Source organism: Diceros bicornis, chromosome 24 (genome assembly GCF_020826845.1).
Source record: "Diceros bicornis minor isolate mBicDic1 chromosome 24, mDicBic1.mat.cur, whole genome shotgun sequence".
Classification (NCBI taxonomy): domain Eukaryota; kingdom Metazoa; phylum Chordata; class Mammalia; order Perissodactyla; family Rhinocerotidae; genus Diceros; species Diceros bicornis.
This window is the reverse complement of record NC_080763.1, coordinates 9,958,476-9,969,693: the sequence shown is the minus strand read 5'-3', so window position 1 is coordinate 9,969,693 and position 11,218 is coordinate 9,958,476. Positions and strand designations below refer to the sequence as shown.

Genomic DNA, 11,218 nt, shown 5'->3' with positions numbered 1-11,218 from the left:
TATGGTCAAATGAATGATCACTAGAAGTACTGCTATAACTCAGATTATCTGAATTACATAATTGATTCTTTAATCCAAATTTGTTAATGTTATGTAGTTAGTAAAAAAAAAAAATTAAGTGGCTGGAATAGTATACTAATTGCATAGTACTCTAGAAGCAAGTTAATGCATTATAATTAAAAATATGTTTGAAATAGTTCTAAAGCTTATTAAGAAATTTTAAAAGCTAATGATAATATTGAGAACTGCTTTTATTATCTGTAAAAATACATTCCCTAAGAAAGTGGAAATTAAGAGAGTTTACCTTGCTAAAACAATAAGAGATAAGTGAAATTTTTTAATGTTAGGGTAACGAGAGTCTGCTATACAAAATGAATTTCCTATTAAAAGCAGCAAATTGGGTTTATCTTATTAAAACATTTAAATGAAAGTACATTTTGAATAGTATATTATCATCACACAAGAACTTTTCCCTCCAGGGAAAATAACATATAATACATCAAAAAATTTTGAGGCATTGCCCTGAGATGCTAATTAGCACACAAAAGGGGGTGAGAGGTCAAGAATTTAAGTGGTACAAAAATGAAGTGCACAATAGAGGTGCAAAAGTGCCTTTTAAAAGTGTGGTTGGTTCCTTACCACCCCCATTACCCCCAGGAATCAAGAACACACACAGTCTGCTGTTATACTGTATACTTCCTTCCTGTATTTTTCTAATGAAAAATTATATCTAGTATGGCAATGCTGACTCATGTGGAAAAGATTTAGTCTTCTTAGATCACACAGTGCAGTTTCTCTCACTTTCAAGCCTAATTTCAGTACTAATAATTTTAACAGAGGAATATTTTAACCTCCTCTTTTTTATTTAAAGACTCTCAAAAAGGCTCTAAATATGCTGTTATGGTTTGAAATATAGCTTTTCATCACATTTTTACTTGTGATTTAAGATTTTGCATCTCAAAATCCAATTCAAGGTTTTGAAATTTCCAGAACTAAAAACTTCAGTCTACTTAAAAAATTAAGGACCTGGCTTCTTGTAATAGGGATTTAGTTTTCAGTACTATGTCTGGTAATCAATCTACACTAGAAGCATGGTCTTCACTAAATGCACATCTAGATGCTTGCAAAGCCATAACTTAGAACGTTATCATACTTCGCACTCTACCACAGATTGAGACATTAAGCATTTATTTGTAAGTTAAGTACGGAATTTGTTCTGTAATTCCCACTGTTATGAATTTCTAAATATAAATAGTACTTGTTTTTCTTCATTCATGCTGGATTAAGATATAAATTAAGTACAATTAAGTTACATTTAATCACCTCACAAATATGAGGGATAATGAAAAGATTTTGCTGGTATGTAACTACTTAAATCTGAGACATTTCACATTACTTTTCCTCCTACTGTACTCCCTTAACTTTACATTAGTTTTAAGGTTATATATACAAATATGTATATTTCCAAGTTAGGGAAAAAACAAATGCAACAAAATTGATCATACTACCTTTTAAACACAAAGTTTTGATTTTGTATTCAATGTTGTATTTTAATCTTACATTTTAATAGTTTTCTAGAGGGGAATCTGCCTACTGAATTATTAAATTACATGGTGATAAATACAATATTCAACCTAAAGAGACAAAAATACAGAAGGGCACAAAACAGTAGTCTTTTCAATGTGACAGATTTTAAAACTTACTTTCACATGCTTAATCAGAGGAATTTAAGCCTAAATTAAATTAGGTTATTTTTATATCTACAATTCTTTAAGCTTTGCAAGTTATTTTTAAAGGTCAACAGCTAAATATTATCAACATGCTATCTTTCAAATCACAAATACATCTTAACTACTTGATTTCTAAAGACGGGCCAATTAAAAATCACAAACACACTCACAAACACACACACACACCCCTACCATAGAGTGTTGGACTGTCAAGCTTTGACAATTATTTAATTAAACAGTAGGCAAATTCAAGCTGATAGACATCTTAATGAAAAAACAGCAGCCAGAAAGAAACCCATTTAAAAAATAGATTAAGGAAAAACAGAGACTTAAATCTTTCAGTCTTTCTAATGGAAGAGAAACAGTTCCATCTATGCCTTGAGTAACAGTATTTTCCAATTAAAAGAGACTAATATCTTTCCCCATGAGAAACTTTTCATTTACAATGGCATGGTGTTTTAAAAGGGTGGGGTAAAGGAGGAATTACACATACATGATTAAATTTCTTGTTTGTTAAATCAAGCTTTATTGATAAAATGGAATTCAGAATATCTTACTAGGAACAGCAGCAGGCCCAGCCAATCATGATAGCAAAAATGTGGCAGTCTCCTACTCTATGTAGGAAGCTGCTGCTTATCAATTAGTTAATTAAATGTAAGGACTTGTAAAAGAGGTGCAAAGAATCAAGGCATTTTAGCCCCAAGATTGATATTCTTATGAATATACTGTATTACCTGCAATACTCATGGCAACAAGGAAAGAATAACCTAAAAGACAGTTAAATGAAGGGACCAGCTTTATCAACAATGCCAATCCCACTGCCAAGAACATTAAGAAAGTTTTCAACTAATTCCCTGGATGTTCAGCTTTGTAAGATTCTGGAATTATCCTCCATCATCCAGTGCACATTTGAGTGTCTGGCTGATGTGGCTGCTGCTCTCCCTGTCCCAGCACAACGCGACTTGAAAGGGCTATATCTGTTGCATCGCACAACAAGCCAAACATTTCTTGTAACTTTGATAGTGATTTAAAGCAGTTCATAATTAAATATGAGCATTTTGTACAAGGACAATTACACTTTACAAAAAACAAAATCATACAACAAAAATTGCTGGAGTCTGATTTACAACATGAATTATGGTTTGAAATCACGTTTACGTAAGTCTCAAATTTACAAAAAAAAAAAATCAGTCCTGGGCTAGCTGTGGTACTGCTGAAGTTCTCTGGTGTAATCACTCTCACCCATTTCATATGCCCTTCTTTAAAGTTGAAGATGGATGTTTAAAAGGTTCAACGAAGTTGAGCTGTACTCTCCTTTGGAGGTGAAGGTAAACTCCGTGGCTAGATGAGCGGTTTTACCACATATCATCAGTTGATGTAGAGTCCTTTATAAAAGGAAACAAAGCAAAACAAGAAACTAAAGCTTAGAGATGCCAAAATACATTACTTTCTGGATAATGAAGATAAGGTTTTGTAAAGTTGCCTTCAGAATATAAATGTTTTTCAAAGTATGTAAGTATGTGTATGTGTGTATATGACATATCAGTATTTATTCTGTTCAAAGAATTGTTAACCCTTTGTTTTCTTTTGGAATAAAATATGTGAATTATGATTTTACCATGAGGTTAACTAAATGTATTTCTAAACCAATAAAACTACTAAAAAGAATTCTATTTTTTTCTTCAATAAAACCCAATTTATTTTTGAACACTATTTTTATAAACTTTTATTGCATAAGAAGAGATTAAGACCTCAAGTAATATGAGATTTGACGAGAGTTCAATACATAAAATATCTCAGAGCTGTGCCCAAATGATTTTACGTTACCACTTCTCTGTAAACACCATACTACAACAGAAATTAAAAGGAAACTAAATTGAAGGATATGGCATTCTAATATCTATTTACATAAACAGAATTCTCAACTTTAATATTTAAATGAAGTATATACATCAGGGTTCTTGGCAAAGGTATTTCTAACCATAAAAACTATTTAGTGGAGTTGGGCATTCTGAAGTTCGGTTGTAGCTGCTTACAAACCTCAAAATAATTCAAGATTCTGAATAGAGATATTATTCCCAACTTCAAAAAAAAAAATTTAGTGGAGGCAAACCTTCTGAGGTTGATTGCTTGCAGAGGCTTAAAAAACCCAGAATAATTCAAAGGGACTTTCTTCTTTTTTGAGAGAGGTGGCCACTCACCATGGTTATGTCCTCAATCACTAGAACTGTGATGCAGGCAGAGTTCAGAGCAATCAGTCAGGAGTGTGTGTAAGAGAATGGGTGCAGTGAACAGCTCTGCAAAAACAGGTAGCAAGGATATGCATTTAGAGTGGAGGGGTAGGGAAAGCAGAGCGAGCTAAAATGCTACTTACAGTGTCATCATTTTTGTAAGGATTCAGTCTATTGTAAACGGCTTCAATTACATTCCGCCTAAATTTAAAAAAATGCAGAAAGTTACTTCAGAGCACAAAACTATTTAATAATCACAGCCAGGTGGTATTTAAAATGTCAAAGATAATCTTACACTTAGAAATTATTTTAGTTCTATTTCTTACTGTCAATAAGTGAGCCTCACCTCAAGATATTTGGGCCTCACTGTTGAAGTAGAGGTGAATTTACTCTAAAACGTAACATTCCACCAACCCAATTAATAGAAGACTAAAAATCATAGTTGAAAAAAAAAAAATCAGTCTATATGGTCTACTTCTACTTGAACAGACTTCAGTGGTTAGGAGTCAACAATGACGATGCAGTTCTTAAGATATAATACTAATATATTCTGGTTAAGAGTTGAATGTTAGTTTTGAAGTAGAAGTAACTTCAACATCTGTTGTAGTAAAATAATTTAGATGTATTTTACATTTAAATTTCTGCTTTTCATAATGCCCCTTTAAGAAAGTTCTATTAAAACTGAAATGTCAAATATGTCATTTCCCTGTTAAGTCTAGGAATTAGTTTTTGAACAATAATTTGTTAAAAAAACCTGTCATGGTATTTGTAAGTTATAGCCTCTCTACTTCCAAAATTGATTTGAAGCAATTTTATAGTCATTTCATGGAAGGTCATATTGGAGGAAAGTTCCCAAAAAATAAAAGCTTCAAATAGGAATTTTTACAATTACTATTTAGTGAAATGATTATAAAGAATATGGCTACACTTACAGAACACAATGCAGAATCAAGGAACATATCTTTGTAGGTCAATTATATGGGTATCTGAGGTAAAAATGTTTTAACCCTTGAATTATACAGTTGCTTACAGTCTCTACTGTAGTTTATAAAGATGTAAGCTTAATATTTAACATGGATTAGTCCAGTTCCTGAACTGAAGTGCAAAGAGAAAAAGGCAAGCAATGCATCCTCCTATCTTCCATCACACAAACCCAACCAACCAGCAAACCACCAAAAAACACTGGGAAAATCAGAGATGTAGAAAAATGGTCCAGATGGAGGAAGAGAAAGATGCTTATCCCTGGGGTGTTAAATTATCCAGGGATTGACAAAATCAAATTATAATATAGGAATAATAATGATACTTAGAATTTTGTAGTGCTGTGTAATTTAGTTAAAAAAATTCTTGGATTATCTCATTTATGCTATATGAGGAAATCCACGTAATCCAAACCTCCACTACAGACACTTTCGGTATAATTAGTTACCAACAATGACATTCTGATACCTATTCTAAACAAGCACCATGTATCATTAATACTGAAAATCACTGAACCATAGGTTAAATATTTTGAAGATACAGTTTGATCAATGGACACCTAACATTTTCATGTACTGAGATAAATCATAAGAGTCTGCAGAACACAACTTACTTGCTTGCCAATTCACCCCCTGGTGGGAGGCTGGGGATGTTCTCACTCGCTAATGTGCGCATCACATGGACTAAGTCAGGGACGCCTTCCCCCTGCTTCTTTATGATTTCTGGGAATCAGAAGTACTTTTTTTGTAAGTGTTATCCAAATTTAATTTAAAAAAAAAAACTGAAACAAAGATAACTTAGGTTTTTAAAGATGACATTTAGCACATCTGAGATTTTCTAAACTGGTATAAGAAAAAAAAATCAAGTTGACCTTTGAAAATTTATGACAAAGAGATGCACAAAATGACACAAAAGATGAGATACTTTCCAGATTAACTTCAAAGAATGAAAATAACAATCAAATTGTGAAAAAAAAATTTTATGTTAAAATCAATGTATTACATAATCAGGGATACGTGTGTACAAATGAGAATATTCTTAAGAGGCCAACTAGTTACTTCTGAGATCAACTCCTCTCTTTAGACTGGAAACATGTTTCCTGAACTTTGCCCTGAAAATACACTGCACAGATTTCAAGATTTGGAAAAAAAAATAATAACCTTGAATTATAGGGGAATTCATTGATTATATACTAACCCAAATCATTTTTACATATGTTTATATTTGCAAAATGATACTTAAGTAGCATGTGCAGATTAGATTATATACTTGAATACCACTCTCAGCTTAATTTTTGTCTAAGGTATCTTTAAGCAATAAATAGATATATAACATCATTTTCTTAGTTATTTGAACAAAGCTTACAGAATGGAAAAAAGTCTAAATTTCATGACAAATTTTTTAAAAAGAAAAAATGATAAACCATACAACTGAATTTAAAATTGTTAATTTTAAAACATCTAGTTATTAAATGAGTATGTTACCATCTGCAACATTGCCATGCAGATGCGTATTGTTACTCATACCAAAGAATACCAATAATTATGTACAAACAACTTAAAAGAACTCTCAAACTATTCACTTCAAGTACAAGAAGTCTTCACTTGGAGTTTTAGCATATTCCAAATGCAAGATCATGCCAAAGGTATTTGTAAGTTATATGTTCAAGTTTTGTTCAATTTTTTGTTTTTCAATGTTTATACTAAGAAATTTTCTTTGTCATCATTGGGGCAAGAAAATTATCATTCTAGTTCTCAATTTGTAAATACCATTGAGAATAACAATGCATGTAAAGGTTTTTTATCCTTTGATCAAGTCTCAAAATATTAACTCATCACTAAAGCCACATATTAAAAGACAGACATCACTACCCATATTTCTTTAAACGACTCAAATTGTCCTTTTAGAATTAGGCCAAATTTTACCATCTATTATTTTTTGCCTTAAAAAAAAAAAGTCTTAAATCTGAACAAAAAAGCAAGGATCTCAGATTTGGTTTGCCAAGTTCCTTTATTGTGTAATCTTTAACATCTAGTATATTTATTCTACATGGTTCTAATGCTGGAAATCTGCTGTACAAATAATAAAGGGATTTGATGTTTACCTAAACTGCACAATTTCACAATCTAAGGCTGTAATACACTTAACATACAGTCTCTGCTAAGCCAATACAATTACTGGAAAGATAACTAGATACAACAGAAATGAACACTGATGATAAATTTAATCAATGATGGTTTCAGGTCTAAAAAACATTACCTTGAATCATCTGTATTTGATCTATCTTACATCTCCTTTATTAAAATATAAATTAGGATATTTTAATTGTGAAGAAAATTACAGGAAGACAAATTCTTTTAAAAAAATAATGTAAGGCTTTAAAAACAGTTAATATTTCCTATTCCACAAGGGACAATACATTTAAACTATCTGATCATTACTACTACACTGGCCTTGCTTCTAAAAAAGAAAAAGTAATGAATTTTAAGAAATATTCCTTTAATTGCTCTTGGACTATACATTTTAATTAGAATTGTAAAAAGACTGGATGCTTTTATTAAAGAATATATATGTATAGAAGATCTATGTTTCACATACTCATATACAAATAAACACATTCTGCTCTTCCCCACCCCCCTCCACAAAGTCTGAAGGATCCTATCAGTTATCTCCAAATTAGCAACTTTAATCTTGGGCAGTCAGTAGCAAAGATTTTAAAAATATATACGCACAAGTATAATCTTAAATTGGCTTAGAAGGACCACAACTTTAAGCAGTATGGTTTAAATTATGAGCTGAATCTTTTCACAACCGTAGAGTCAAGTATTTAGAAGGGCACAGATAATAGGAGAGCTGAAGAGCCTTTGTCCTTTTCTGTGGTGTGGATAGAGAAGCCAAAAGTATTCAAAGCAAATAAAATGAGGTTTAGTAGGTCACAGCAATTTAGTGAAGGCACATATTTAAAGAAAGAAAAAAAAAAGTGCCTGTTTTGGAAGTTGAATGCAGTATTTTTCACTTAAGACATACAACAACTTTCACAATACAAATAGTTACATATTTCCTGTTTTTAAATATAGTAGTTGTTTTAATGTAATATTTAATCTCTGGTTGCAGTCTCATCAAATCTACTTCAGTAAAGAATATCATTTAATTTATGACAATCTCCAATTGAATGGTACAAGTATAACAATACTTCAACATATCAAAAATATTGAGAATTAATGTAAATTCTGTTCAGGTGGCAATTCTTGCTTGCTAATAAGCAATATAAAACTTAATATCGTAACATAAAATTATGTATCTAAAGCAATTGTTTACAATTGCATCAAAAATTTAAAGAGCGTACACTAAACAGAAAAGCAGAAATTCATTTCTAAAGTTTGATCCCATTGCATAGTAAATAAAATGAAAGTACTTATTCTTATTTCTTTAAATCAATAAGAGAACAGTATAACCAAGTTCCTTTAAAGTGCTAGTAAATTAAATATCAACTTATCCCAATACATAGTTTTCTTACAATTTCATATTTTTCCACTAACCAGCAGTTTGAACCAATGTGATACGACTTGGTAGCATTCTAAATATTTCCTTTTACTGTATTATGTATAAATAACTTATATTGAAATGATTCATTTAAAATATAAAAATTCCAAGACCTTTGGTAATAGCGAGGAAACAAACCCATTGAATATTGCATCCAATGAAAGAAATACTAAATAGTACATACGCATACTAGATATATCACTCTTAAGTGGGGGAGAGCAATAAAAATAAAATGGCAGCTCTAGATAGTACTGAAAATCAAAACCATTATAATTCTAATATCAGACTGATTATAATTGATATAAAACAGTAAAAAGGGAGAAAAAATCAGAGTGCATATTAATTTTAACACTGCAGGCACAGCTGGATATAATAGTGTGTAGGTCAATGCTTACATGCTATTCAAGGTCTTTAACGTGTAAGTTAATGACATTAGGGACCCAATGCATTTTAACACTATTATAGGCATGTCAAGTTTTTCTGCTTAATGACACTGCATAATCTACACGCTTACTGCATATATGCAGGAAACTGGAATTCTCTGGGGAGACTTAATATTTATACCAAGTAGGAGCTGCATCAAAGATCATTGAAATTGTTTCAAATATTTAAAGGCATTACACCTGAGAGTTACAAACATCTTTCTAATTATCTCAAGGTAATTTGCAGAATTATGACAAATATACTCCCGGAATTCCCAACTTATTTCTTGATTTTATTCGGCATTTACATTTCTGCCAGGTAGAGACCTAGAATGTCTTCTATTTGGGTCTATGTTGTCTAGGTGAGGCAGTTTATGGCTTAGGCAAAAAGCTGTGAAACAGTTTAAAATAAATTTTTAAAAACTGTGGCACATGAAAAGTTGTTAATAACCAGGCTGTGATCTTCAAGTTATTAAAAAAAAAAATCCTAAAGATCTTAAATTCATATACACAGCTTTACACAGAAAGATGGCATTCAAATTATCACCATCATAAATAATCTGTTTATAATTAAATAAACCACAAATCAGACTTTCCTGGCACAAAATTATTCATGCCAATGAATTCATAATGAATTTGAAAGCATACAAACACTTCAGCCTTTTTAAACAAAAGTATCCTGAACAGAACGTACAGGGCCACACTAGTTATTTCTAACATAACTGTGATAGGACAATTGCAAACATCTCAACAGCTACTACAGAAATGCCCTTTCCCGTTTTTGTACACTAAACACTAGATGTCAAAGGCTTGTAAAGATCTAAAAGCTAAAATGTTAAAGTTTGTGTTGAGGTTTTTCTTTAATAAAGCTACTTATTTTTTGTTAAATGATCCACCTTCTACTCTGCTTTCCAGGTACTTGTCCAACTCTGCCTCCTTCTTCACTGCTTCTGGCGATACTTTGGGTGCATTTGGAAAACAGATCAATATCACACTCATGTTGTCTCGACTTCCCTGGAAAGATAAAAGTTTGAAAAAATAATGTGGTTTTCTTTTTGCTCTTGAAAGCCTTGATAACCTTTATAGTGATGCCAATTATAATTATACTTATTCTAGTTGAAAATATATGTTTTTAAAGAGAAAAAAATGTGGAGGGGGTAGCTCCCCAATACACATACAGTATACTATATAGCATACAGTATAACCAACACTACAAAAGACAGGAGAGAAACATTACAGGTCAAATTCACTGCAACAACCATTTTTAAAAATTCTATAAAACAAAAATATTTCTGAACATTTACTGGTAAATGTTATCACTTCAGGTGAAGTGATACCTAACATACATAAACATACACACACATTCATTCAATTCAACAAAATAGAAAATTCTAGTGGTGCTCCTTACAACAGGATTTGACCTGTAGTTACATGTACTTGACAAATTTACATTTAAAATAAATTATAATAAATTGTGGGGCTAATTAATTTTCTTCATAATAAATAGAAATATGGAATCAGAAGTAAAACTACATATATAAAGTTTATCAACCAGCTTTTAACTTTCATAATTTTAAAAAACTGACTTTTTTGACTTTCATTTTTAAAGACAACTAGGTATTCAAAATGCCATAATTAAAATACCTGAATTGATGTTGGCCTCCCCACATTCTCCTTCCTATTTGTAACTAGAGTTAACTTTTACGTTTTAAGAATTTAATTCTGCTATCTGGGAAAACTGACCTTATACCATTAGTTTAAGCAAACAGTACAAAGAATTTAACATTAAAAAGAATCGTGGAGGAGAACTGTATAAAATGTGGCAAAGGATAAGCTATTGAATAATTTTTAAAATAGAGTAAAATGCAGAAGAGATACAGTGGAATCTGAGTCATAATTTACTAATATCTGAATCTGGCAATTTCTCTCAAGAAAACAGCTTTTAATTCAGCTAACAAGTATTTAATTCTTAAGTGCTAAAGAATAAACCCAACAAAATGGATGCTACTTTTATGCATACTAAAAGGGACAAAGAACATATGTATCACTGTTTAGCTCTTCCCAAATTCAGAAGTTAACAGTGTGAACTATTATTACTCTACTGATTTTTTTAACATGTGTTGGATGTTACATAAACTTGATTTGTGTTGGATGTTACATAAACCTGATTTCTAAGTATGATCAGATTTTAATTAAGATTTTAAGTCGAGTTGGCAGTGTGCATATAAAACTACAAAGAATATAATGTTGACTTTCTACTGCCACACGTTAAAAGAAAATCAAATACATAGCCTCAGCAGAATTTTATGAA

The 11,218-nt window shown here is 31.2% G+C and overlaps 1 protein-coding gene across 8 annotated transcripts in view; it reads right to left on the bottom strand.

The window, feature by feature from the left end:
* Positions 1–1,171: 1,171 nt before the first annotated feature.
* Positions 1,172–11,218, bottom strand: part of PPM1A (protein phosphatase, Mg2+/Mn2+ dependent 1A) — a 39,313-nt gene continuing 29,266 nt past the window's right edge. For all 8 annotated transcript variants that reach the window (XM_058567050.1, XM_058567047.1, XM_058567051.1 and 5 more), the window contains 4 exons: positions 9,804–9,921; positions 5,556–5,664; positions 4,105–4,162; positions 1,172–3,115 (listed from right to left, as the gene is read on the bottom strand). In XM_058567050.1, the coding sequence (XP_058423033.1) occupies positions 3,086–3,115; positions 4,105–4,162; positions 5,556–5,664; positions 9,804–9,921 (315 nt within the window). In that variant the 3' untranslated portion in view covers positions 1,172–3,085. The remainder of the gene's footprint in view (positions 3,116–4,104; positions 4,163–5,555; positions 5,665–9,803; positions 9,922–11,218) is intronic.